The 26972-nt window shown below is 47.4% G+C and overlaps 1 protein-coding gene across 8 annotated transcripts in view; it reads left to right on the top strand.

The window, feature by feature from the left end:
- arhgap27l (Rho GTPase activating protein 27, like) overlaps positions 1-26972 on the top strand; it is a 47899-nt gene that overhangs the window by 2573 nt on the left and 18354 nt on the right. The window contains exons 3-12 of one of the 8 annotated variants that reach the window (XM_056406298.1): positions 93-955; positions 1852-2067; positions 2159-2317; positions 2389-2523; positions 2622-2672; positions 2742-2798; positions 3565-3660; positions 5655-5791; positions 8507-8581; positions 23548-23615. In XM_056406298.1, the coding sequence (XP_056262273.1) occupies positions 93-955; positions 1852-2067; positions 2159-2317; positions 2389-2523; positions 2622-2672; positions 2742-2798; positions 3565-3660; positions 5655-5791; positions 8507-8581; positions 23548-23569 (1811 nt within the window). In that variant the 3' untranslated portion in view covers positions 23570-23615. Of the gene's footprint in view, positions 1-92; positions 956-1851; positions 2068-2158; positions 2318-2388; positions 2524-2621; positions 2673-2741; positions 2799-3564; positions 3661-5654; positions 5792-8506; positions 8582-20827; positions 20970-23547; positions 23616-26972 lie in introns of those variants that run through there. The other 7 variants (XM_056406299.1, XM_056406296.1, XM_056406292.1 and 4 more) reach the window with 7 other exon arrangements.

Below are 26972 nucleotides of genomic sequence, written 5' to 3'. Positions count from 1 at the left end.
TCCTGTCTTTACGGCCGTTAGCTTTAGCACTTGTCGTCAACATAACTTTTCATTATTTCCTCTGACCCTCCGGTCTGGTCCGGATCCTGCAGGTCTGGGTCTGGTCCTGGTGGAGTTTCATTACAAGTACCAGGGTCGGGACGGCGTGCCGATCTCCATCAAACCCAACGAGCGCTACGTCCTGTTGGCCAAGACCAACGACCACTGGTGGCAGGTCCAGAGGGACCGCGGCTCCAAGCCCTTCTACATCCCCGCCAAGTACGTCAAGGAGCTGCCCACGGACTTGCCCTCGCCCTTGGACTTCGAGCCGCCCAGTCCTGAACCAGTGCTGCTTCTTGTGGCGGTCCCCGTCCCAGTGTCAGTCCCAGTCTCAGTCTCCGTACCAAAGACTCTGGAGGAGCCCAAAACCAAACCGGGGGACGAGGTGATGATCCGACTCAGACCCGATGCTTCCAAAGGATACCGCAAGACTGAGAACCGCATGTCCACGTTCGGGGTCCCGCTGGACTTCCACGGCCTGTCGTCCCCGGTGGCATCAGCATCGCGGCATCCCAGCAACCCTCCAGTGGGTCCCGGAGAGACTGGGACTACAAACATGGCCGACGATGATGCGAGCCGAAAGCACCTTTCGCAGGATCAGGATCACATGGACTTGGACAAATCCAGAGTTCCCAGTTTCAGTCCAGCAGACCCCGTCTCCACACTCAGATCCCAGGCCCCGCCCCTCCCTGTGGAGACCCCGGTGGTCCCGTTGGTGCACAGTGACCACCGGGAGCCGGAGGAGGAGGAGGAGGAGGAGGAGGACAGCAGCGGCGAGGAAGGTCCACGAAAGGAGGAAGATTCAAAGCACATCTACGAGTCCATCCAGGACCTGAACCTGGACCTTGAGAATCTGGTCGGAGGAAAAGGGAATCCAGGAGCGCCGTCTGCAGCTGCCCCCCCGCCGCTGGGACAGGTGAGCCTCTGGACTTCTGGCCCACTTCCAGTTTCTATGGTTTCAGCTTTTTTCTTTGGTTTCTTTTCGGAATTCAAGATTTAAAAACTCAGTGTTGAATCATATTTCGATTTTAAATACATCTGAATAAATATGCACTATATTTAGATTATAGATACAGATGAATTTATTCAGTATATGTTGTTAAAAGGTCAAGTTCAGGCAGATTTCACAGCGGCCTTTTTACTAAATAAAAGCCTCTCATTTAGCTTGATATGGTTTGGGATTTGAATATATATTTTATTTGTGTTTTCATTTGTTTACACTTTGTCTTATTTTTATTATCGTTAATATTTTGAAATAGTTTAATGTATCTATAATTATATATAATATACTATATTTAACTCATTTAAAGAGGCAAGGCGTCAGGGCTTTGTGGGTCTGGTGATGTCACAGGAGGATGTGATGAGGTCAGCAGGATGTCGTGATGTCACAGCCGGCAGGATGTGTTCAGGGTCGGGCAGGAAACTGGGATAAAAGGATGCTGCAGAGGTCTCTTGGGGGGCCAGCAGGGGGCAGAAGGGACCAGCAAGGACCAGCAAGGACCAGCAGAGACCAGCAGGGATCTGCAAGGGACCAGCAGGGGCAGCAGGGACCAGCAGGGACTAGCAAGGACCAGCAGGGCAAGCAGGACCAACAGGGACTAGCAAGTACCAGCAGGACCAGCAGGACCAGCAGGGCAAGCAGGGACTAGCAAGGACCAGCAGGACTAGCAAGTACCAGCAGGACCAGCAGGACCAGCAGGGGGCCACAAGACTAAGCAGGGACTAGCAAGGTAGTCAGTGCCGTTGTTGAGGTCCTGAAGGGACTCATTCACTCACTCTCTCTTGATAAATTGTCTAAAATAATCTCTGCAGGACCCGAAGTCGCCGGTCTCCGCTAACGTCTCCGCTAACGCCTCCGCTGGGAAGAAAACAAACATCCCTCAGATCTCCGTCTCAGGCTCCGCCCTCCCATCATCACCTCCGGCTGGCCCCGCCCCCTCAATCCCCAGTCGCAGTTCATCTTCTTCAAGCTTTTCCTCAGGAATGATGAGCCCCGCCTCCCCCCTAAGACCACAGGACGGCTGGCAGGTAAGGTGACCTCTGACCGCTAGATATGAACTCCAGGTGTGAATTCCAGGTGTGAACTACGTCTACCTGTCTCTGTGTTCTACGCGTCCAGGTTCACACGGACCAGGACAGTGGGCAGGAGTTTTATTTCCACCCTGTAACCAGACAGACCACTTGGTCCGACCCCCACAGCGCTCCACCCCCGCCTTATGGAGACTTGGACCAGTCCAGGGACAGCGAGGGGGGTCAGCTGACCTCCCCCTCCTCTCAGGTACCAGTTTCTAGTCTCACATTACAGACTCAAACGTTCACGATCAAGTGACACCGGCCGCTTCCTGTCAGGGTTCTGCTGGTTGGCAGCAGCTGGTGGACCAGGTCTCCGGGAGGTTCTACTACCACGAGCCCTCCTCGGGGGCCACGTCGTGGGCTGCCCCGTCGGCCCCCTCCGGCCCCCCTACAGAGTCCACACAAGGCCCGGTACGATCCCCCATGAACCTGGATCAGGTCTGGTTCAGATGATTATTAATTAGCTTTTATTAAAATGAAACTTTTTATTTCATTTTTTAAAAATGAAGCCTCCACTGCCCGAAGAGGACTACCCTCCAGACAACGAGGTGTTTACAACGGTAACACACACACACACACACACACACACTTACGTTACTGTTTAATCTGCAGTGGTTGTTTCTTCCCAGGATGCTTTGCAGCCCGCGTGTTCGATCCCCAGAGCTCAACTGAGGCGTGACTCTCAGGTGACTCCAGCTCTTCACCTGACTCTATGTGGCAGCTGTGGGGGTGGAGTCGCCAATTTGGCTTAGGCTGCTGGCTGATTGGTAAACAGTCAGCTGCTCTTGCTGATAGAATAGAATAGAATATACACTTTTATTTATCCCCAAGGGGAAATTAGTTCTCTGCATTTAACCCATCCTTAGTTATTAAGGAGCAGTGGGCTGCGGTGAAGCGAAGCAACTGGGGTTCAGTGCCTTGCTCAAGGACACTTCGACTTGCAACTAATGGGGAGAGCGGGGATCGAACCCACAACCCTGCGGTTGCAGGACGGCCCTCTTACCCCACTGAGCTAAAGCCGCCCAGTCAGCTGCTCTGGCTGATTGGTTACCAGTCAGCTGCTCTGGCTGATTGGTAACCAGTCAGCTGCTCTGGCTGATTGGTTACCAGTCAGCTGCTCTGGCTGATTGGTAACCAGTCAGCTGCTCTGGCTGATTGGTTACCAGTCAGCTGCTCTGGCTGATTGGTAATTAGTCAGCTGCTCTGGCTGATTGGTTACCAGTCAGCTGCTCTGGCTGATTGGTAACCAGTCAGCTGCTCTGGCTGATTGGTAACCAGTCTCTTGAAAGGAGCGGCGTGGGGCGCTCTGCTGGGTGAATAGAGATGTTCCTGAACACCTCGTTGGTGTCGGAGTATGCTTGGTGCTTTGGGGGAAACCCACAGGTGACGGCAGGAATCCTGTCACACTCACCTTTTACTTTCATGAATTCATTCATTCTTTGGTTGTTCTAGGTTGCACCTTTGCCCCAAAGCATGATGGGAAATGGAGTTTCTGCAGAAGGAACCACTGTGCAGGTCAAGAGCTGGAGGCACAGCATCGCTGAAGAGGTGAACCGGCAGCTTGTGTACCAACGATAATCACCTGTACAGGTGGTAACTTGTACAGGTGGTAACTTGTAAAGGTGGTGACTTGTACAGGTGGTAACTTGTACAGGCGGTAACTTGTACAGGTGGTAACTTGTACAGGCGGTAACTTGTACAGGCGGTAACTTGTACATGCGGTAACTTGTACAGGTGATAACTTGTACAGGTGATAACTTGTACAGGTGGTAACTTGTACAGGTGATAACTTGTACAGGTGGTAACTTGAACAGGCGGTAACTTGTACAGGCGGTAACTTGTACAGGCGGTAACTTGTACAGGTGATAACTTGTACAGGCGATAACTTGTACAGGCGGTAACTTGTACAGGTGATAACTTGTACAGGTGATAACTTGTACAGGTGATAACTTGTACAGGCGGTAACTTGTACAGGCGATAACTTGTACAGGCGATAACTTGTACAGGTGATAACTTGTACAGGCGGTAACTTGTACAGGTGATAACTTGTACAGGTGATAACTTGTAAAGGTGGTAACTTGTACAGGTGGTAACTTGTACAGGTGATAACTTGTACAGGTGGTAACTTGTACAGGTGATAACTTGTACAGGTGATAACTTGTACAGGTGGTAACTTGTACAGGCGGTAACTTGTACAGGCGGTAACTTGTACAGGTGGTAACTTGTACAGGTGATAACTTGTAAAGGTGGTAACTTGTACAGGTGGTAACTTGTACAGGTGGTAACTTGTACAGGTGATAACTTGTAAAGGTGGTAACTTGTACGGGTGGTAACTTGTACAGGTGGTAACTTGTACAGGTGATACTTGTACAGGTGATAACTTGTAAAGGTGGTAACTTGTACAGGTGATACTTGTACAGGTGATAACTTGTACAGGTGATACTTGTACAGGTGATAACTTGTACAGGCGGTAACTTGTACAGGTGGTAACTTGTAAAGGTGGTAACTTGTACGGGCGGTAACTTGTACAGACGGTAACTTGTACAGGCGGTAACTTGTACAGGCGGTAACTTGTACAGGCGGTAACTTGTACAGGTGATAACTTGTACAGGCGGTAACTTGTACAGGTGATAACTTGTACAGGTGGTAACTTGTACAGGTGGTAACTTGAACAGGCGGTAACTTGTACAGGCGGTAACTTGTACAGGCGGTAACTTGTACAGGCGATAACTTGTACAGGTGGTAACTTGTACAGGCGATAACTTGTACAGGCGGTAACTTGTACAGGCGATAACTTGTACAGGTGATAACTTGTACAGGTGGTAACTTGTACAGGCGGTAACTTGTACAGGTGATAACTTGTACAGGTGGTAACTTGTACAGGTGATAACTTGTACAGGTGGTAACTTGTACAGGCGGTAACTTGTACAGGTGATAACTTGTACAGGTGGTAACTTGTACAGGTGATAAGTTGTAAAGTTGGTAACTTGTACAGGTGGTAACTTGTACAGGTGATAAGTTGTACAGGTGGTAACTTGTACAGGTGGTAACTTGTACAGGCGGTAACTTGTACAGGCGGTAACTTGTACAGGTGGTAACTTGTACAGGTGATAACTTGTACAGGTGGTAACTTGTACAGGTGATAACTTGTACAGGTGGTAACTTGTACAGGTGGTAACTTGTACAGGTGATAACTTGTACAGGCGATAACTTGTACAGGCGGTAACTTGTACAGGTGGTAACTTGTAAAGGTGGTAACTTGTACGGGTGGTAACTTGTACAGGTGGTAACTTGTACAGGCGGTAACTTGTAAAGGTGATAACTTGTACGGGTGGTAAATTGTACAGGTGGTAACTTGTACAGGTGTTAACTTGTACGGGTGGTAACTTGTACGGGTGGTAACTTGTACAGGTGGTAACTTGTAAAGGTGGTAACTTGTACAGGTGGTAACTTGTAAAGGTGGTAACTTATACAGGTGGTAACTTGTACGGGTGGTAACTTGTACAGGTGGTAACTGGTGTGAACTGTGGTTCTCTGTCCAGACGGTGGGTCACAGGAGGAACGTCTCTGAGTTCATTGACGGTTCCAGCAGAAGACCCTCCCCCGACAGTCCTCAGGTAGACACCACTCACCTGTTCTTCTGCCCCTCATTCATTCATCGCACAGCATCGCTGAAGAGGTGAAGTAAACCAGCAGCTTATAACTTGTACAAATTATAGTAAGGTGTAGAGGTAACAACTTGTACAGGTGGTAAATTGTACAGGTGGTAACTTGTACAGGTGGTAACTTGTACAGGCTGTAACTTGTACAGGCTGTAACTTGTAAAGGTGGTAACTTGTACAGGTGGTAACTTGTACAGGTGGTAACTTGTACAGGTGATAACTTGTACAGGCTGTAACTTGTAAAGGTGGTAACTTGTACAGGTGGTAACTTGTACAGGTGGTAACTTGTACAGGCTGTAACTTGTAAAGGTGGTAACTTGTACAGGTGGTAACTTGTACAGGTGATAACTTGTACAGGTGGTAACTTGTACAGGTGATAACTTGTACAGGTGGTAACTTGTACAGGTGATAACTTGTAAAGGTGGTAACTTGTACAGGTGGTAACTTGTACAGGCTGTAACTTGTAAAGGTGGTAACTTGTACAGGTGATAACTTGTACAGGTGATAACTTGTACAGGTGGTAACTTGTAAAGGTGGTAACTTGTACAGGTGATAACTTGTACAGGTGATAACTTGTAAAGGTGGTAACTTGTACAGGTGGTAACTTGTACAGGTGATAACTTGTACAGGTGATAACTTGTACAGGTGATAACTTGTAAAGGTGGTAACTTGTACAGGTGGTAACTTGTACAGGCTGTAACTTGTAAAGGTGATAACTTGTACAGGCTGTAACTTGTAAAGGTGGTAACTTGTACAGGTGGTAACTTGTACAGGCTGTAACTTGTAAAGGTGGTAACTTGTACAGGTGATAACTTGTAAAGGTGGTAACTTGTACAGGTGGTAACTTGTACAGGCTGTAACTTGTAAAGGTGGTAACTTGTACAGGTGATAACTTGTACAGGCTGTAACTTGTAAAGGTGGTAACTTGTACAGGTGGTAACTTGTACAGGCTGTAACTTGTAAAGGTGGTAACTTGTACAGGTGATAACTTGTAAAGGTGGTAACTTGTACAGGCTGTAACTTGTACAGGTGATAACTTGTAAAGGTGGTAACTTGTACAGGCTGTAACTTGTACAGGTGGTAACTTGTACGGGTGGTAACTTGTACGGGTGATAACTTGTACAGGTGGTAACTTGTACAGGTGGTAACTTGTACAGGTGGTAACTTGTACGGGTGGTAACTTGTACGGGTGGTAACTTGTACGGGTGATAACTTGTACAGGTGGTAACTTGTACAGGTGGTAACTTGTACAGGTGGTAACTTGTACAGGTGATAACTTGTACAGGTGATAACTTGCATAGGTGATAACTTGTACAGGTGATAACTTGTACAGGCTGTAACTTGTACAGGTGATAACTTGTAAAGGTGGTAACTTGTACAGGCGGTAACTTGTACAGGTGGTAACTTGTACAGGTGGTAACTTGTAAAGGTGGTAACTTGTACAGGTGGTAACTTGTACGGGTGGTAACTTGCACAGGTGGTAACTTGTACAGGTGGTAACTTGTAAAGGTGGTAACTTGTACGGGTGGTAACTTGTACAGGTGGTAACTTGTACAGGTGATAACTTGTACGGGTGGTAAATTGTACAGGTGGTAACTTGCTGCTGAGTGAGAAGCTGCGGGTGGCCGGTGTGGACGCGTCCACCATCTCCTGGATCACTGACTACCTCACAGGCAGACCACAGTTTGTCAGAATGGGCCGTGTGCTGTCTGGAACGGTGGTCAGTGATGTTGGAAACCCACAGGAACTGTTCTGTCTCCCTTCCTCTTCACCCTGTACACCAGTGACTTCCAGTACAACACGGAGTCATGCCATCTGCAGAAGTACTCTGATGATTCTGCAGTGGTCGGGTGTATTAGGGATGGACGGGAGGAGGAGTACAGGGCAGTGGTGAGTGACTTTGTAAAGTGGGCGATGAGAACCACCTGCGGCTGAGCGTGGCCAAGACCAGAGAGATGGTGGTGGACTTCAGGAGGAAGGCGACAGCTCCTACACCTCTGAGTGTCCTGGGAGTGGGCGTGGACATGGTGGAGGTACAAGTACCTGGGCGTCTCCATCGACAGCCGACTGAACTGGAAGGCCAACATCAACGCTGTGTACAAGAAGGGATGAGTCGACTCTTTTCCTGAGAAAGCTTGATCCTTCAACGTGTGCAGCAAGATGCTGGAGTTATTCTACCAGTCGGTTGTGGCCAGTGTGCTGCACTTTGCCATTGTCTGCTGATGGAGCAGCGTCGGGGCCGGTGACACCAGCCGTCTCAACAAACTGGTTAGGAAGGCTGGCTCCATCATCGGCTGCCAGCTGGAGCACCTGGAACAGGTGGTGGAGAGGAGGACGTTGAAGAAACTGGTGTCCATATTGGACAACCCGGACCACCCTCTCCACCACCTCCTACAGGGACAGAGGAGTACTTTCTCCAAACGTCTCCTCACGCTCCGCTGCCACAAGGAGATACAGGAGAACATTCCTGCCGACGGCTATGAGGCTCTACAACAGTTCACCTCTTGCCAGATCACCCTAACCCTTCTTATATTTGTGTTTTTTATTTTATTTTTATTTTTATTCTTGTGTGTTGCTGCTACTGGCTCGACAAATTTCCCCTTGGGGATTAATAAAGTATATATCTATCTATCTATCTATCTTGTACAGGTGGTAACTTGTACGGGTGGTAACTTGTACAGGTGGTAACTTGTACAGGTGGTAACTGGTGTGAACTGTGGTTATCTGTCCAGACGGTGGGTCACAGGAGGAACGTCTCTGAGTTCATTGACGGTTCCAGCAGAAGACCCTCCCCCGACAGTCCTCAGGTAGACACCACTCACCTGTTCTTCTGCCCCTCATTCATTCATTCAGTTCATTTTCTGTAGACCAAAATCACAACTTCCCCTCACAGGCTTTAAAGTCTGTACACTAAGACTTCCCTGACCTTTGACCTCACATCACGATCAGGACCCCCCCCCTACCTCTCTAACATCCGTCCATGCTCCTTCCTCTATCTCTAAAGGCTCTAGAGGAACCTCATCTCCTTCCTCTATCTCTAAGGCTCCTACAGAGGAACCTCATCTCCTTCCTCTATCTCTAAGGCTCCTAGAGGAACCTCATCTCCTTACTCTATCTCTAAGGCTCCTACAGAGGAACCTCATCTCCTTACTCTATCTCTAAGGCTCCTAGAGGAACCTCATCTCCTTACTCTATCTCTAAGGCTCCTAGAGGAACCTCATCTCCTTCCTCTATCTCTAAGGCTCCTAGCCATCTCCTTACTCTATCTCTAAGGCTCCTAGAGGAACCTCATCTCCTTCCTCTATCTCTAAGGCTCCTAGAGGAACCTCATCTCCTTACTCTATCTCTAAGGCTCCTAGAGACCCCTCATCTCCTTACTCTATCTCTAAAACCTAGAGGAACCTCATCTACTTACTCTATCTCTAAGGCTAGCAGAGGAACCTCATCTCCTTACTCTATCTCTAAGGCTCCTAGAGGAACCTCATCTCCTTACTCTATCTCTAAGGCTCCTAGAGGAACCTCATCTCCTTACTCTATCTCTAAGGCTCCTACAGAGGAACCTCATCTCCTTACTCTATCTCTAAGGCTCCTTGAGGAACCTCATCTCCTTACTCTATCTCTAAGGCTCCTAGAGGAACCTCATCTCCTTACTCTATCTATAAGGCTCCTACAGAGGAACCTCATCTCCTTACTCTATATATATAAGGCTCCTAGAGGAACCTCATCTCCTTACTCTATCTCTAAGGCTCCTACAGGAACCTCATCTCCTTACTCTATCTCTAAGGCTCCTAGAGGAACCTCATCTCCTTACTCTATCTCTAAGGCTCCTAGAGGAACCTCATCTCCTTACTCTATCTCTAAGGCTCCTAGAGGAACCTCATCTCCTTCCTCTATCTCTAAGGCTCCTAGAGGAACCTCATCTCCTTACTCTATCTCTAAGGCTCATACAGAGGAACCTCATCTCCTTACTCTATCTCTAAGGCTCCTAGAGGAACCTCATCTCCTTACTCTATCTCTAAGGCTCCTAGAGGAACCTCATCTCCTTACTCTATCTCTAAGGCTCCTAGAACCTCATCTCCTTACTCTATCTCTAAGGCTCCAGAGGAACCTCATCTCCTTACTCTATCTCTAAGTCTCCTAGAGGAACCTCATCTCCTTACTCTATCTCTAAGGCTCCTAGAGGAACCTCATCTCCTTACTCTATCTCTAAGGCTCCTAGAGGAACCTCATCTCCTTACTCTATCTCTAAGGCTCCTAGAGGAACCTCATCTCCTTACTCTATCTCTAAAACCTAGAGGAACCTCATCTCCTTACTCTATCTCTAAGGCTCCTAGAGGAACCTCATCTCCTTACTCTATCTCTAAGGCTCCTAGAGGAACCTCATCTCCTTACTCTATCTCTAAGGCTCCTAGAGGAACCTCATCTCCTTCCTCTATCTCTAAGGCTCCTAGAGGAACCTCATCTCCTTACTCTATCTCTAAGGCTCCTAGAGGAACCTCATCTCCTTACTCTATCTCTAAGGCTCCTAGAGGAACCTCATCTCCTTACTCTATCTCTAAGGCTCCTAGAGGAACCTCATCTCCTTACTCTATCTCTAAGGCTCCTAGAGGAACCTCATCTCCTTACTCTATCTCTAAGGCTCCTAGAGGAACCTCATCTCCTTACTCTATCTCTAAGGCTCCTAGAGGAACCTCATCTCCTTACTCTATCTCTAAGGCTCCTAGAGGAACCTCATCTCCTTACTCTATCTCTAAGGCTCCTAGAGGAACCTCATCTCCTTACTCTATCTCTAAGGCTCCTAGAGGAACCTCATCTCCTTCTTCTATCTCTAAGGCTCCTAGAGAACCTCATCTCCTTACTCTATCTCTAAGGCTCCTAGGAACCTCATCTCCTTACTCTATCTCTAAGGCTCCTAGAGGAACCTCATCTCCTTACTCTATCTCTAAGGCTCCTAGAGGAACCTCATCTCCTTCCTCTATCTCTAAGGCTCCTAGAGGAACCTCATCTCCTTCCTCTATCTCTAAGGCTCCTAGAGGAACCTCATCTCCTTCCTCTATCTCTAAGGCTCCTAGAGGAACCTCATCTCCTTACTCTATCTCTAAGGCTCCTAGAGGAACCTCATCTCCTTACTCTATCTCTAAGGCTCCTAGAGGAACCTCATCTCCTTACTCTATCTCTAAGGCTCCTAGAGGAACCTCATCTCCTTCCTCTATCTCTAAGGCTCCTACAGAGGAACCTCATCTCCTTACTCTATCTCTAAGGCTCCTAGAGGAACCTCATCTCCTTCCTCTATCTCTAAGGCTCCTAGAGGAACCTCATCTCCTTACTCTATCTCTAAGGCTCCTAGAGGAACCTCATCTCCTTACTCTATCTCTAAGGCTCCTAGAGGAACCTCATCTCCTTACTCTATCTCTAAGGCTCCTAGAGGAACCTCATCTCCTTACTCTATCTCTAAGGCTCCTAGAGGAACCTCATCTCCTTACTCGATCTCTAAGGCTCCTTGAGGAACCTCATCTCCTTACTCTATCTCTAAGGCTCCTAGAGGAACCTCATCTCCTTACTCGATCTCTAAGGCTCCTTGAGGAACCTCATCTCCTTACTCTAGCTCTAAGGCTCCTAGGGGAACCTCATCTCCTTACTCTATCTCTAAGGCTCTAGAGGAACCTCATCTCCTTACTCCTCTATCTCTAAGGCTCCTAGAGGAACCTCATCTCCTTACTCTATCTCTAAGGCTCCTAGAGGAACCTCATCTCCTTACTCTATCTCTAAGGCTCCTACAGAACCTCATCTCCTTACTCTATCTCTAAGGCTCCTAGAGGAACCTCATCTCCTTACTCTATCTCTAAGGCTCCTAGAGGAACCTCATCTCCTTACTCTATCTCTAAGGCTCCTAGAGGAACCTCATCTCCTTACTCTATCTCTAAGGCTCCTAGAGGAACCTCATCTCCTTACTCTATCTCTAAGGCTCCTAGAGGAACCTCATCTCCTTACTCTATCTCTAAGGCTCCTAGAGGAACCTCATCTCCTTACTCTATCTCTAAGGCTCCTAGAGGAACCTCATCTCCTTACTCTATCTCTAAGGCTCCTAGAGGAACCTCATCTCCTTACTCTATCTCTAAGGCTCCTAGAGATACCTCATCTCCTTACTCTATCTCTAAGGCTCCTAGAGGAACCTCATCTCCTTACTCTATCTCTAAGGCTCCTAGAGGAACCTCATCTCCTTACTCTATCTCTAAGGCTCCTAGAGGAACCTCATCTCCTTACTCTATCTCTAAGGCTCCTAGAGGAACCTCATCTCCTTACTCTATCTCTAAGGCTCCTGAGAACCTCATCTCCTTACTCTATCTCTAAGGCTCCTAGAGGAACCTCATCTCCTTACTCTATCTCTAAGGCTCCTAGAGGAACCTCATCTCCATACTCTATCTCTAAGGCTCCTGAGGAACCTCATCTCCTTACTCTATCTCTAAGGCTCCTAGAGGAACCTCATCTCCTTACTCTATCTCTAAAACTCCTAGAGGAACCTCATCTCCTTACTCTATCTCTAAGGCTCCAGAGGAACCTCATCTCCTTACTCTATCTCTAAGGCTCCTAGAGGAACCTCATCTCCTTACTCTATCTCTAAGGCTCCTGAGGAACCTCATCTCCTTACTCTATCTCTAAGGCTCCTAGAGGAACCTCATCTCCTTACTCTATCTCTAAGGCTCCTAGAGGAACCTCATCTCCTTACTCTATCTCTAAGGCTCCTAGAGGAACCTCATCTCCTTACTCTATCTCTAAGGCTCCTAGAGACCCCTCATCTCCTTACTCTATCTCTAAGGCTCCTAGAGGAACCTCATCTCCTTCCTCTATCTCTAAGGCTCCTACAGAGGAACCTCATCTCCTTACTCTATCTCTAAGGCTCCTAGAGAATCGTCATCTCCTTACTCTATCTCTAAGGCTCCTAGAACCTCATCTCCTTACTCTATCTCTAAGGCTCCTAGAGGAACCTCATCTCCTTACTCTATCTCTAAGGCTCCTAGAGAACCTCATCTCCTTACTCTATCTCTAAGGCTCCTAGAGGAACCTCATCTCCTTACTCTATCTCTAAGGCTCCTAGAGGAACCTCATCTCCTTCCTCTATCTCTAAGGCTCCTAGAGGAACCTCATCTCCTTACTCTATCTCTAAGGCTCCTCGAGGAACCTCATCTCCTTACGCTATCTCTAAGGCTCCTAGAGGAACCTCATCTCCTTACTCTATCTCTAAGGCTCCTAGAGGAACCTCATCTCCTTACTCTATCTCTAAGGCTCCTAGAGGAACCTCATCTCCTTACTCTATCTCTAAGGCTCCTAGAACCTCATCTCCTTACTCTATCTCTAAGGCTCCAGAGGAACCTCATCTCCTTACTCTATCTCTAAGGCTCCTAGAACCTCATCTCCTTACTCTATCTCTAAGGCTCCTAGAGGAACCTCATCTCCTTACTCTATCTCTAAGGCTCCTAGAGGAACCTCATCTCCTTACTCTATCTCTAAGGCTCCTAGAGGAACCTCATCTCCTTACTCTATCTCTAAGGCTCCTAGAGAACCTCATCTCCTTACTCTATCTCTAAGGCTCCTAGAGGAACCTCATCTCCTTACTCTATCTCTAAGACTCCTAGAGGAACCTCATCTCCTTACTCTATCTCTAAGGCTCCTAGAGGAACCCCATCTCCTTACTCTATCTCTAAGGCTCCTAGAGGAACCTCATCTCCTTACTCTATCTCTAAGGCTCCTAGAGGAACCTCATCTCCTTACTCTATCTCTAAGGCTCCTAGAGGAACCTCATCTCCTTACTCTATCTCTAAGGCTCCTAGAGGAACCTCATCTCCTTACTCTATCTCTAAAGCTCCTAGAGAACCTCATCTCCTTCCTCTATCTCTAAGGCTCCTAGAGGAACCTCATCTCCTTACTCTATCTCTAAGGCTCCTAGAGGAACCTCATCTCCTTACTCTATCTCTAAGGCTCCTAGAGGAACCTCATCTCCTTACTCTATCTCTAAAACTCCTAGAGGAACCTCATCTCCTTACTCTATCTCTAAGGCTCTAGAGAACCTCATCTCCTTACTCTATCTCTAAGGCTCCTAGAGGAACCTCATCTCCTTACTCTATCTCTAAGGCTCCTAGAACCTCATCTCCTTACTCTATCTCTAAGGCTCCTAGAGGAACCTCATCTCCTTACTCTATCTCTAAGGCTCCTAGAGGAACCTCATCTCCTTACTCTATCTCTAAGGCTCCTAGAGGAACCTCATCTCCTTACTCTATCTCTAAGGCTCCTAGAGGAACCTCATCTCCTTCCTCTATCTCTAAGGCTCCTAGAGGAACCTCATCTCCTTACTCTATCTCTAAGGCTCCTAGAGGAACCTCATCTCCTTACTCTATCTCTAAGGCTTCTAGAGGAACCTCATCTCCTTCCTCTATCTCTAAGGCTCCTAGAGGAACCTCATCTCCTTACTCTATCTCTAAGGCTCCTAGAGGAACCTCATCTCCTTACTCTATCTCTAAGGCTCCTAGAGAACCTCATCTCCATACTCTATCTCTAAGGCTCCTAGAGGAACCTCATCTCCTTACTCTATCTCTAAGGCTCCTAGAGGAACCTCATCTCCTTACTCTATCTCTAAGGCTCCTAGAGGAACCTCATCTCCTTACTCTATCTCTAAGGCTCCTAGAGGAACCTCATCTCCTTACTCTATCTCTAAGGCTCCTAGAGGAACCTCATCTCCTTACTCTATCTCTAAGGCTCCTAGAGGAACCTCATCTCCTTACTCTATCTCTAAGGCTCCTAGAGACCCCTCATCTCCTTACCTCTATCTCTAAGGCTCCAGAGGAACCTCATCTCCTTACTCTATCTCTAAGGCTCCTAGAGGAACCCCATCTCCTTACTCTATCTCTAAGGCTCTAGAGGAACCTCATCTCCTTACTTTATCTCTAAGGCTCCTAGAGGAACCTCATCTCCTTACTCTATCTCTAAGGCTCCTAGAGGAACCTCATCTCCTTACTCTATCTCTAAGGCTCCTAGAGGAACCTCATCTCCTTACTCTATCTCTAAGGCTCCTAGAGGAACCTCATCTCCTTCTTCTATCTCTAAGGCTCCTACAGAGGAACCTCATCTCCTTACTCTATCTCTAAAACTCCTGAGGAACCTCATCTGCTTACTCTATCTCTGAGGCTCGTAGGCTGACCTCATCTCCTTACTCTCTCTCTAAGGCTCATAGAGAACCTCATCTCCATACTCTATCTCTAAGGCTCCTAGAGGAACCTCATCTCCTTACTCTATCTCTAAGGCTCCTAGAGGAACCTCATCTCCTTACTCTATCTCTAAGGCTCCTAGAGGAACCTCATCTCCTTACTCTATCTCTAAGGCTCCTAGAGGAACCTCATCTCCTTACTCTATCTCTAAGGCTACTAGAGGAACCTCATCTCCTTACTCTATCTCTAAGGCTCCTAGAGGAACCTCATCTCCTTACTCGATCTCTAAGGCTCCTTGAGGAACCTCATCTCCTTACTCGATCTCTAAGGCTCCTAGAGGAACCTCATCTCCTTACTCGATCTCTAAGGCTCCTTGAGGAACCTCATCTCCTTCCTCTCTCTCTAAGGCTCCTAGAGGAACCTCATCTCCTTACTCTATCTCTAAGGCTCCTAGAGGAACCTCATCTCCTTCTCTATCTCTAAAACTCCTAGAGAACCTCATCTCCTTACTCTATCTCTAAGGCTCCTAGAGGAACCTCATCTCCTTCCTCTATCTCTAAGGCTCCTAGAGGAACCTCATCTCCTTACTCTATCTCTAAGGCTCCTAGAGGAACCTCATCTCCTTACTCTATCTCTAAGGCTCCTAGAGAACCTCATCTCCTTCCTCTATCTCTAAGGCTCCTAGAGGAACCTCATCTCCTTACTCTATCTCTAAGGCTCCTAGAGGAACCTCATCTCCTTACTCTATCTCTAAGGCTCCTAGAGGAACCTCATCTCCTTACTCTATCTCTAAGGCTCCTAGAGGAACCTCATCTCCTTCCTCTATCTCTAAGGCTCCTAGAGAGGAACCTCATCTCCTTACTCTATCTCTAAGGCTCCTAGAGGAACCTCATCTCCTTACTCTATCTCTAAGGCTCCTAGAGGAACCTCATCTCCTTACTCTATCTCTAAGGCTCCTAGAGACCCCTCATCTCCTTACTCTATCTCTAAGGCTCCTAGAGGAACCTCATCTCCTTACTCTATCTCTAAGGCTCCTAGAGACCCCTCATCTCCTTACTCTATCTCTAAGACTCCTAGAGGAACCTCATCTCCTTACTCTATCTCTAAGGCTCCTAGAGGAACCTCATCTCCTTACTCTATCTCTAAGGCTCTAGAGGAACCTCATCTCCTTACTCTATCTCTAAGGCTCCTAGAGGAACCTCATCTCCTTACTCTATCTCTAAGGCTCCTACAGAGGAACCTCATCTCCTTACTCTATCTCTAAGGCTCCTAGAGGAACCTCATCTCCTTACTCTATCTCTAAGGCTCCTAGAGGAACCTCATCTCCTTACTCTATCTCTAAGGCTCCTAGAGGAACCTCATCTCCTTACTCTATCTCTAAGGCTCCTAGAGGAACCTCATCTCCTTACTCTATCTCTAAGGCTCCTAGAGGAACCTCATCTCCTTACTCTATCTCTAAGGCTCCTAGAGGAACCTCATCTCCTTCCTCTATCTCTAAGGCTCCTAGAGGAACCTCATCTCCTTACTCTATCTCTAAGGCTCCTAGAGGAACCTCATCTCCTTACTCTATCTCTAAGGCTCCTAGAGGAACCTCATCTCCTTACTCTATCTCTAAGGCTCCTAGAGGAACCTCATCTCCTTACTCTATCTCTAAGGCTCCTAGAGAACCTCATCTCCTTACTCTATCTCTAAGGCTCCTGAGGAACCTCATCTCCTTACTCTATCTCTAAGGCTCCTAGAACCTCATCTCCTTACTCTATCTCTAAGGCTCCTAGAGGAACCTCATCTCCTTACTCTATCTCTAAGGCTCCTAGAGGAACCTCATCTCCTTACTCTATCTCTAAGGCTCCTAGAGGAACCTCATCTCCTTACTCTATCTCTAAGGCTCCTAGAGGAACCTCATCTCCTTACTCTATCTCTAAGGCTCCTAGAGGAACCTCATCTCCTTACTCTATCTCTAAGGCTCCTAGAGGAACCTCATCTCCTTACTCTATCGCTAAGACTCCTAGAGGAACCTCATCTCCTTACTCTATCTCTAAGGCTCCTAGAGGAACCTCATCTCCTTACTCTATCTCTAGGGCCTAGAGGAACCTCATCTCCTTCCTCTATCTCTAAGGCTCCTAGAGGAACCTCATCTCCTTACTCTATCTCTAAGGCTCCTGAGGAACCTCATCTCCTTACTCTATCTCTAAAACTCCTAGAGGAACCTCATCTCCTTACTCTATCTCTAAGGCTCCTAGAACCTCATCTCCTTACTCTATATCTAAGGCTCCTTGAGGGGGACCTCATCTCCTTACTCTATCTCTAAGGCTCCTAGAGGAACCTCATCTCTTTACTCTATCTCTAAGGCCTCTAGAGGAACCTCATCTCCTTACTCTATCTCTAAGGCTCCTAGAGGAACCTCATCTCCTTACTCTATCTCTAAGGCTCCTAGAGGAACCTCATCTCCTTACTCTATCTCTAAGGCTCCTAGAGGAACCTCATCTCCTTACTCTATCTCTAAGGCTCCTAGAGGGACCTCATCTCCTTACTCTATCTCTAAGGCTCCTAGAGGAACCTCATCTCCTTCCTCTATCTCTAAGACTCCTAGAGGAACCTCATCTCCTTCCTCTATCTCTAAGGCTCCTAGAGGAACCTCATCTCCTTACTCTATCTCTAAGGCTCCTAGAGGGCCCTCATCTCCTTCCTCTATCTCTAAGGCTCCTAGAGGAACCTCATCTCCTTACTCTATCTCTAAGGCTCCTAGAGGAACCTCATCTCCTTACTCTATCTCTAAGGCTCCTAGAGACCTCATCTCCTTACTCTATCTCTAAGGCTCCTAGAGGAACCTCATCTCCTTACTCTATCTCTAAGGCTCCTAGAGGAACCTCATCTCCTTACTCTATCTCTAAGGCTCCTAGAGGAACCTCATCTCCTTACTCTATCTCTAAGGCTCCTGAGGAACCTCATCTCCTTACTCTATCTCTAAGGCTCCTAGAACCTCATCTCCTTCCTCTATCTCTAAGGCTCCTAGGAACCTCATCTCCTTACTCTATCTCTAAGGCTCCTAGAGGAACCTCATCTCCTTACTCTATCTCTAAGACTCCTAGAGGAACCTCATCTCCTTACTCTATCTCTAAGGCTCCTAGAGGAACCTCATCTCCTTACTCTATCTCTAAGGCTCCTAGAGGAACCTCATCTCCTTACTCTATCTCTAAGGCTCCTAGAGAACCTCATCTCCTTACTCTATCTCTAAGGCTCCTAGAGGAACCTCATCTCCTTACTCTATCTCTAAGGCTCCTAGAGGAACCTCATCTCCTTACTCTTTCTCTAAGGCTCCTAGAGAACCTCATCTCCTTACTCTATCTCTAAGGCTCCTAGAGGAACCTCATCTCCTTCCTCTATCGCTAAGACTCCTAGAGGAACCTCATCTCCTTACTCTATCTCTAAGGCTCCTAGAGGAACCTCATCTCCTTACTCTATCTCTAAGGCTCCTAGAACCTCATCTCCTTACTCTATCTCTAAGGCTCCTAGAGGAACCTCATCTCCTTACTCTATCTCTAAGGCTCCTAGAACCTCATCTCCTTACTCTATCTCTAAGGCTCCTAGAGAACCTCATCTCCTTACTCTATCTCTAAGGCTCCTAGAGGAACCTCATCTCCTTACTCTTTCTCTAAGGCTCATAGAGAACCCTCATCTCCTTACTCTATCTCTAAGGCTCTAGAGACCTCATCTCCTTACTCTATCTCTAAGGCTCCTAGAGGAACCTCATCTCCTTACTCTGTCTCTAAGGCTCCTAGAGGAACCTCATCTCCTTACTCTATCTCTAAGGCTCCTAGAGGAACCTCATCTCCTTACTCTATCTCTAAAACTCCTAGAGAACCTCATCTCCTTACTATATCTCTAAGGCTCCTAGAGGAACCTCATCTCCTTCCTCTATCTCTAAGGCTCCTAGAGAACCTCATCTCCTTACTCTATCTCTAAGGCTCCTAGAGGAACCTCATCTCCTTACTCTATCTCTAAGGCTCCTGAGAACCTCATCTCCTTCCTCTATCTCTAAGGCTCCTGAGGAACCTCATCTCCTTACTCTATCTCTAAAACTCCTAGAGGAACCTCATCTCCTTACTCTATCTCTAAGGCTCCTAGAGAACCTCATCTCCTTACTCTATCTCTAAGGCTCCTAGAGGAACCTCATCTCCTTACTCTATCTCTAAGGCTCTAGAGGAACCTCATCTCCTTACTTTATCTCTAAAACTCCTAGAGAACCTCATCTCCTTACTCTATCTCTAAGGCTCCTAGAGGAACCTCATCTCCTTACTCTATCTCTAAGGCTCCTAGAGGAACCTCATCTCCTTACTCTATCTCTAAGGCTCCTACAGAGGAACCTCATCTCCTTACTCTATCTCTAAGGCTCCTAGAGGAACCTCATCTCCTTACTCTATCTCTAAGGCTCCTAGAGGAACCTCATCTCCTTACTCTATCTCTAAGGCTCCTAGAGGAACCTCATCTCCTTCCTCTATCTCTAAGGCTCTAGAGGAACCTCATCTCCTTACTCTATCTCTAAGGCTCCTAGAGGAACCTCATCTCCTTACTCTATCTCTAAGGCTCCTAGAGGAACCTCATCTCCTTACTCTATCTCTAAGGCTCCTAGAGGAACCTCATCTCCTTCCTCTATCTCTAAGGCTCCTAGAGGAACCTCATCTCCTTACTCTATCTCTAAGGCTCCTAGAGGAACCTCATCTCCTTACTCTATCTCTAAGGCTCCTAGAGGAACCTCATCTCCTTCCTCTATCTCTAAGGCTCCTAGAGGAACCTCATCTCCTTCCTCTATCTCTAAGGCTCCTAGAGGAACCTCATCTCCTTACTCTATCTCTAAGGCTCTTAGAGGAACCTCATCTCCTTACCCTATCTCTAAGGCTTCTACAGAGGAACCTCATCTCCTTCCTCTATCTCTAAGGCTCCTAGAGGAACCTCATCTCCTTACTCTATCTCTAAGGCTCCTAGAGGAACCTCATCTCCTTACTCTATCTCTAAAGGCTCTAGAGACCTCATCTCCTCTCTCTCTAAGGCTCCTAGAGGAACCTCATCTCCTTACTCTATCTCTAAGGCTCCTACAGAGGAACCTCATCTCCTTACTCTGTCTCTAAGGCTCCTAGAGGAACCTCATCTCCTTACTCTGTCTCTAAGGCTCCTAGAGGAACCTCATCTCCTTACTCTATCTCTAAGGCTCCTAGAGGAACCTCATCTCCTTCCTCTATCTCCATCCTCCTTCATCTCTCTCCATCCTCCTCCATCTCTCTCCATCCTCCTCCATCTCTCTCCATCCTCCTTCATCTCTCTCCATCCTCCTTCATCTCTCCATCCTCTCATCTCTCCATCTCCCTCCATCTCTCTCCATCCCCGTCCATCTCTCTCCATCTCTCTCCATCTCCCTCCATCTCTCTCCATCCCCCTCCATCTCTCTCCATCTCCCTCCATCTCTCTCCATCCCCTCCATCTCTCTCCATCCCCGTCCATCTCTCTCCTTCATCTCTCTCCATCCTCCTTCATCTCTCTCTCCATCCTCCTCGCTCCATCTCTCCATCCCTTCGTCTCTCCATCCTCTCTCCATCTCTCTCATCTCTCTCCATCCTCTCATCTCTCTCCATCCTCTCATCTCTCTCCATCCTCTCTCCATCCTCTCTCTCTCATCCTCCTTCATCTCTCTCTCCATCCTCCTCCATCTCTCCATCCTCCTCCATCTCTCTCCATCCTCCTCCATCTCTCTCCATCCTCCTCCATCCTCTTCCATCTCTCTCCATCTCCCCCTCACTGGTGAACTAGACCCTGAGGTACTTGTTCTCCTTCTCTTGGGGGTCTCTGGCCCCCCTGGAGGACCAGTCCCCGGTTCCCTCAGACCACCAGGGCCTCAGGTGGAGGTGCTGACTCTCATCCCCAAACCCGACCGCCCCGCCCAGGCTGCTCCTAGACATCCTGTCCATGAAGATCACCATCAGGACCGGTGATGGAGGGCAGCCCTGGTGAGGCCGACACCACCGAGAACATGTCTGACTTAATGAACACAGATCCTACTGCAGGTCTACAGAGACCGCGTAGCCCGGAGCAACAAGTCCTGAACCTCATTATCCTGCAGCACCTCCCACAACAACCCAGAGGGACCTGGTCCAAAGCCTTCTCCAAGTCCACAAAGCACCTGTAGACTGGTTGGGCTCCCAGGACCCCTCCAGTAGTCTTGGTCTTGAGTCTGAGGTTGGACCAACAGATCCCCCTCTCTAACTCCATCTATTGTTCATCTGGTCACATGACATCTATTGTTCTGTCCATCCGGGAGAGGGATCCTGATCCAATGTGAGGTCAAAGGTCAGGGATGTCGTATTTGTACAGATTCTAAAGTCCTTTAAAGGGAATTAGTAATTGTGGATTATACAAAATATACTGACTAGATGAAGATTCATCCATAAGAGAGAGGAGAGAGGTCCTAAACATCCATAAGGAGAGAGGAGAGGAGAGAGGAGCTCAGTGTATCCTAAGCATCCATAAGGAGAGAGAGAGGAGAGCTCAGTGTATCCTAAATGTCCATAAGGAGAGAGAGAGGAGGAGAGGAGCTCAGTGTATCCTAAACGTCCATAAGGAGGAGAGAGGGCTCAGTGTATCCTAAACGTCCATAAGGAGAGAGGAGAGAGGAGCTCAGTGTATCCTAAACGTCCATAAGGAGAGAGGAGAGGAGCTCAGTGTGTCCTAAGCGTCCATAAGGAGAGAGGAGGGCTCAGTGTATCCTAAATGTCCATAAGGAGAGAGGAGGAGCTCAGTGTATCCTAAACGTCCATAAGGAGAGGAGAGAGGAGCTCAGTGTATCCTAAACGTCCATAAGGAGAGAGGAGAGGGGCTCAGTGTATCCTAAACGTCCATAAGGAGAGAGAGAGGAGAGGGCTCAGTGTATCCTAAGCGGCCATAAGGAGAGAGGAGAGGAGCTCAGTGTATCCTAAACGTCCATAAGGAGAGAGGGCTCAGTGTATCCTAAGCGTCCATAAGGAGAGAGAGAGAGGAGCTCAGTGTATCCTAAGCGTCCATAAGAGAGAGGAGAGAGGGCTCAGTGTATCCTAAGCGTCCATAAGGAGAGAGGAGAGAGGGCTCAGTGTATCCTAAGCGTCCATAAGGAGAGAGAGAGGAGAGCTCAGTGTATCCTAAGCGTCCATAAGGAGAGAGGAGAGGGCTCAGTGTATCCTAAGCGTCCATAAGGAGAGAGGAGAGAGGGCTCAGTGTATCCTAAGCGTCCATAGAGAGAGGAGAGAGGAGGGCTCAGTGTATCCTAAGCGTCCATAAGGAGAGAGAGGAGAGGGCTCAGTGTATCCTAAGCGTCCATAAGGAGAGAGAGGGAGGGCTCAGTGTATCCTAAGCGTCCATAAGGAGAGAGAGAGAGAGGAGCTCAGTGTATCCTAAGCGTCCATAAGGAGAGAGGAGAGGAGAGGGCTCAGTGTATCCTAAGCGTCCATAAGGAGAGAGAGGAGAGAGGAGCTCAGTGTATCCTAAGCGTCCATAAGGAGAGAGGAGAGAGGTGCTCAGTGTATCCTAAGCGTCCATAAGGAGAGAGGAGCTCAGTGTGTCCTAAGCGTCCATAAGGAGAGAGGAGAGAGGGCTCAGTGTATCCTAAACGTCCATAAGGAGAGGAGAGGAGCTCAGTGTATCCTAAGCGTCCATAAGGAGAGGAGAGAGGAGCTCAGTGTAACCTAAGCGTCCATAAGGAGAGAGGAGAGGAGCTCAGTGTCTCCTAAGCGTCCTTAAGGAGAGAGGAGAGGAGAGAGGAGCTAAGTGTATCCTAAGCGTCCTTAAGGAGAGAGGAGAGGAGCTCAGTGTATCCTAAGCGTCCATAAGGAGAGAGAGAGGGCTCAGTGTATCCTAAGCGTCCATAAGGAGAGAGGAGAGAGGGCTCAGTGTATCCTAAGCGTCCATAAGGAGAGAGAGAGAGGAGCTCAGTGTATCCTAACGTCCATAAGGAGAGAGGAGAGAGGGCTCAGTGTATCCTAAGCGTCCATAAGGAGAGAGAGGAGAGAGGAGCTCAGTGTATCCTAAACGTCCATAAGGAGAGAGGAGAGAGGAGCTCAGTGTATCCTAAGCGTCCATAAGGAGAGAGGAGAGAGGAGCTCAGTGTGTCCTTAGCGTCCATAAGGAGAGAGGAGAGGAGGAGCTCAGTGTATCCTCGTCCATAAGAGAGAGAGAGGGCTCAGTGTATCCTCCTAAGCGTCCATAAGGAGAGAGAGGAGCTCAGTGTATCCTAAGTGTCCATAAGGGAGAGAGAGAGAGGAGCTCAGTGTATCCTGTCCATAGGAGAGAGGAGCTCAGTGTATCCTAAGCGTCCATAAGGAGAGAGAGAGGGCTCAGTGTATCCTAAGCGTCCATAAGGAGAGAGAGGAGAGAGGGCTCAGTGTATCCTAACGTCCATAAGGAGAGAGGAGAGGAGAGAGCTCAGTGTATCCTAAGCGTCCATAAGGAGAGAGGAGAGAGGAGCTCAGTGTATCCTAAGTGTCCTTAAGGAGAGAGGAGAGGAGCTCAGTGTCTCCTAAGCCATTCATTGCATCCTTGGTGTCCTCCGCCAGCTGTCTGATCTGCACAAACTGAAGAGGAACCTGTCTGACCGGAGCTCAGATTCTGACCAGCATCACGTAGGTCCTGCGTTCTGATTGGCTGCTGAAGTCCTTTTGTGTGTGCTGGGAACCGAAGGACCCAGTGTTTGACGAACGGGTTGGGATTCAAATTAACACCTCATGTCTAACATCTCATGTCTAACACCTCATGTCTAACATCTCATGTCTAACACCTCATGTCTAACATCTCATGTCTAACACCTCATGTCTAACACCTCATGTCTAACATCTCATGTCTAACACCTCATGTCTAACATCTCATGTCTAACATCTCATGTCTAACATCTCATGTCTAACACCTCATGTCTAACATCTCATGTCTAACACCTCATGTCTAACACCTCATGTCTAACACCTCATGTCTAACATCTCATGTCTAACACCTCATGTCTAACACCTCATGTCTAACACCTCATGTCTAACATCTCATGTCTAACATCTCATGTCTAACACCTCATGTCTAACACCTCATGTCTAACACCTCATGTCTAACATCTCATGTCTAACACCTCATGTCTAACATCTCATGTCTAACACCTCATGTCTAACACCTCATGTCTAACATCTCATGTCTAACATCTCATGTCTAACATCTCATGTCTAACACCTCATGTCTAACACCTCATGTCTAACATCTCATGTCTAACACCTCATGTCTAACACCTCATGTCTAACATCTCATGTCTAACATCTCATGTCTAACACCTCATGTCTAACATCTCATGTCTAACATCTCATGTCTAACACCTCATGTCTAACATCTCATGTCTAACACCTCATGTCTAACACCTCATGTCTAACACCTCATGTCTAACATCTCATGTCTAACATCTCATGTCTAACACCTCATGTCTAACATCTCATGTCTAACACCTCATGTCTAACATCTCATGTCTAACATCTCATGTCTAACACCTCATGTCTAACACCTCATGTCTAACATCTCATGTCTAACATCTCATGTCTAACACCTCATGTCTAACACCTCATGTCTAACACCTCATGTCTAACACCTCATGTCTAACACCTCATGTCTAACATCTCATGTCTAACACCTCATGTCTAACATCTCATGTCTAACACCTCATGTCTAACACCTCATGTCTAACATCTCATGTCTAACATCTCATGTCTAACATCTCATGTCTAACACCTCATGTCTAACATCTCATGTCTAACACCTCATGTCTAACACCTCATGTCTAACATCTCATGTCTAACACCTCATGTCTAACACCTCATGTCTAACACCTCATGTCTAACATCTCATGTCTAACACCTCATGTCTAACATCTCATGTCTAACATCTCATGTCTAACATCTCATGTCTAACACCTCATGTCTAACACGTCATGTCTAACATCTCATGTCTAACATCTCATGTCTAACACGTCATGTCTAACACCTCATGTCTAACATCTCATGTCTAACATCTCATGTCTAACACCTCATGTCTAACACCTCATGTCTAACACCTCATGTCTAACACCTCATGTCTAACATCTCATGTCTAACACGTCATGTCTAACATCTCATGTCAACACCTCATGTCTAACATAACATCTCATGTCTAACATCTCATGTCTAACATCTCATGTCTAACACCTCATGATCTCATTTCTGTTGGTTGTTCTGGTTGTTCTGTTCGTTCTGTTGGTCCTATTGGTTGTTCTGGTGGTTCTGTTGGTCCTCTTGGTTGTGTTGGTTCTGTTGGTCCTCTTGGTTGTTCAGAGGAACCTCATCTCCTTACTCTATATATATAAGGCTCCTAGAGGAACCTCATCTCCTTCCTCTATCTCTAAGGCTCCTAGAGGAACCTCATCTCCTTACTCTATCTCTAAGGCTCCTAGAGGAACCTCATCTCCTTCCTCTATCTCTAAGGCTCCTAGAGGAACCTCATCTCCTTACTCTATCTCTAAGGCTCCTAGAGGAACCTCATCTCCTTACTCTATCTCTAAGGCTCCTAGAGGAACCTCATCTCCTTACTCTATCTCTAAGGCTCCTAGAGGAACCTCATCTCCTTCCTCTATCTCTAAGGCTCCTAGAGGAACCTCATCTCCTTACTCTATCTCTAAGGCTCCTGGGGAACCTCATCTCCTTACTCTATCTCTAAGGCTCCTAGAGACCTCATCTCCTTACTCTATCTCTAAAACCTAGAGGAACCTCATCTCCTTCCTCTATCTCTAAGGCTCCTAGAGGAACCTCATCTCCTTACTCTATCTCTAAGGCTCCTAGAGACCCCTCATCTCCTTACTCTATCTCTAAGGCTCCTAGAGGAACCTCATCTCCTTACTCTATCTCTAAGGCTCCTAGAGAGGAACCTCATCTCCTTACTCTATCTCTAAGGCTCCTAGAGAACCTCATCTCCTTACTCTATCTCTAAGGCTCCTAGAGGAACCTCATCTCCTTACTCTATCTCTAAGGCTCCTAGAGGAACCTCATCTCCTTACTCTATCTCTAAGGCTCCGTGAGGAACCTCATCTCCTTACTCTATCTCTAAGGCTCCTAGAGGAACCTCATCTCCTTACTCTATCTCTAAGGCTCCTAGAGGAACCTCATCTCCTTCTCTATCTCTAAGGCTCCTAGAGGAACCTCATCTCCTTACTCTATCTCTAAGGCTCCTAGAGGAACCTCATCTCCTTCCTCTATCTCTAAGGCTCCTAGAGGAACCTCATCTCCTTACTCTATCTCTAAGGCTCCTGAGAACCTCATCTCCTTACTCTATCTCTAAGGCTCCTAGAGGAACCTCATCTCCTTACTCTATCTCTAAGGCTCCTAGAGGAACCTCATCTCCTTACTCTATCTCTAAGGCTCCTAGAACCTCATCTCCTTCCTCTATCTCTAAGGCTCCTGAGGAACCTCATCTCCTTACTCTATCTCTAAGGCTCCTGAAGACCTCATCTCCTTACTCTATCTCTAAGGCTCCTAGAGGAACCTCATCTCCTTACTCTATCTCTAAGGCTCCTAGAGGAACCTCATCTCCTTACTCTATCTCTAAGGCTCCTAGAGGAACCTCATCTCCTTACTCTATCTCTAAAACCTAGAGGAACCTCATCTCCTTACTCTATCTCTAAGGCTCCTAGAGGAACCTCATCTCCTTACTCTATCTCTAAGGCTCCTAGAGGAACCTCATCTCCTTACTCTATCTCTAAGGCTCCTAGAGGAACCTCATCTCCTTACTCTATCTCTAAGGCTCCGAGAGAACCCTCATCTCCTTCCTCTATCTCTAAGGCTCCTAGAGGAACCTCATCTCCTTACTCTATCTCTAAGGCTCCTGAGGAACCTCATCTCCTTACTCTATCTCTAAGGCTCCTAGAGGAACCTCATCTCCTTACTCTATCTCTAAGGCTCCTAGAGGAACCTCATCTCCTTACTCT

This window comes from Pseudoliparis swirei, chromosome 23 (assembly GCF_029220125.1).
Source record: "Pseudoliparis swirei isolate HS2019 ecotype Mariana Trench chromosome 23, NWPU_hadal_v1, whole genome shotgun sequence".
Taxonomy (NCBI): domain Eukaryota; kingdom Metazoa; phylum Chordata; class Actinopteri; order Perciformes; family Liparidae; genus Pseudoliparis; species Pseudoliparis swirei.
Note: the sequence above shows the minus strand (reverse complement) of the source record. Positions and strands in the feature narration are given on the sequence as shown.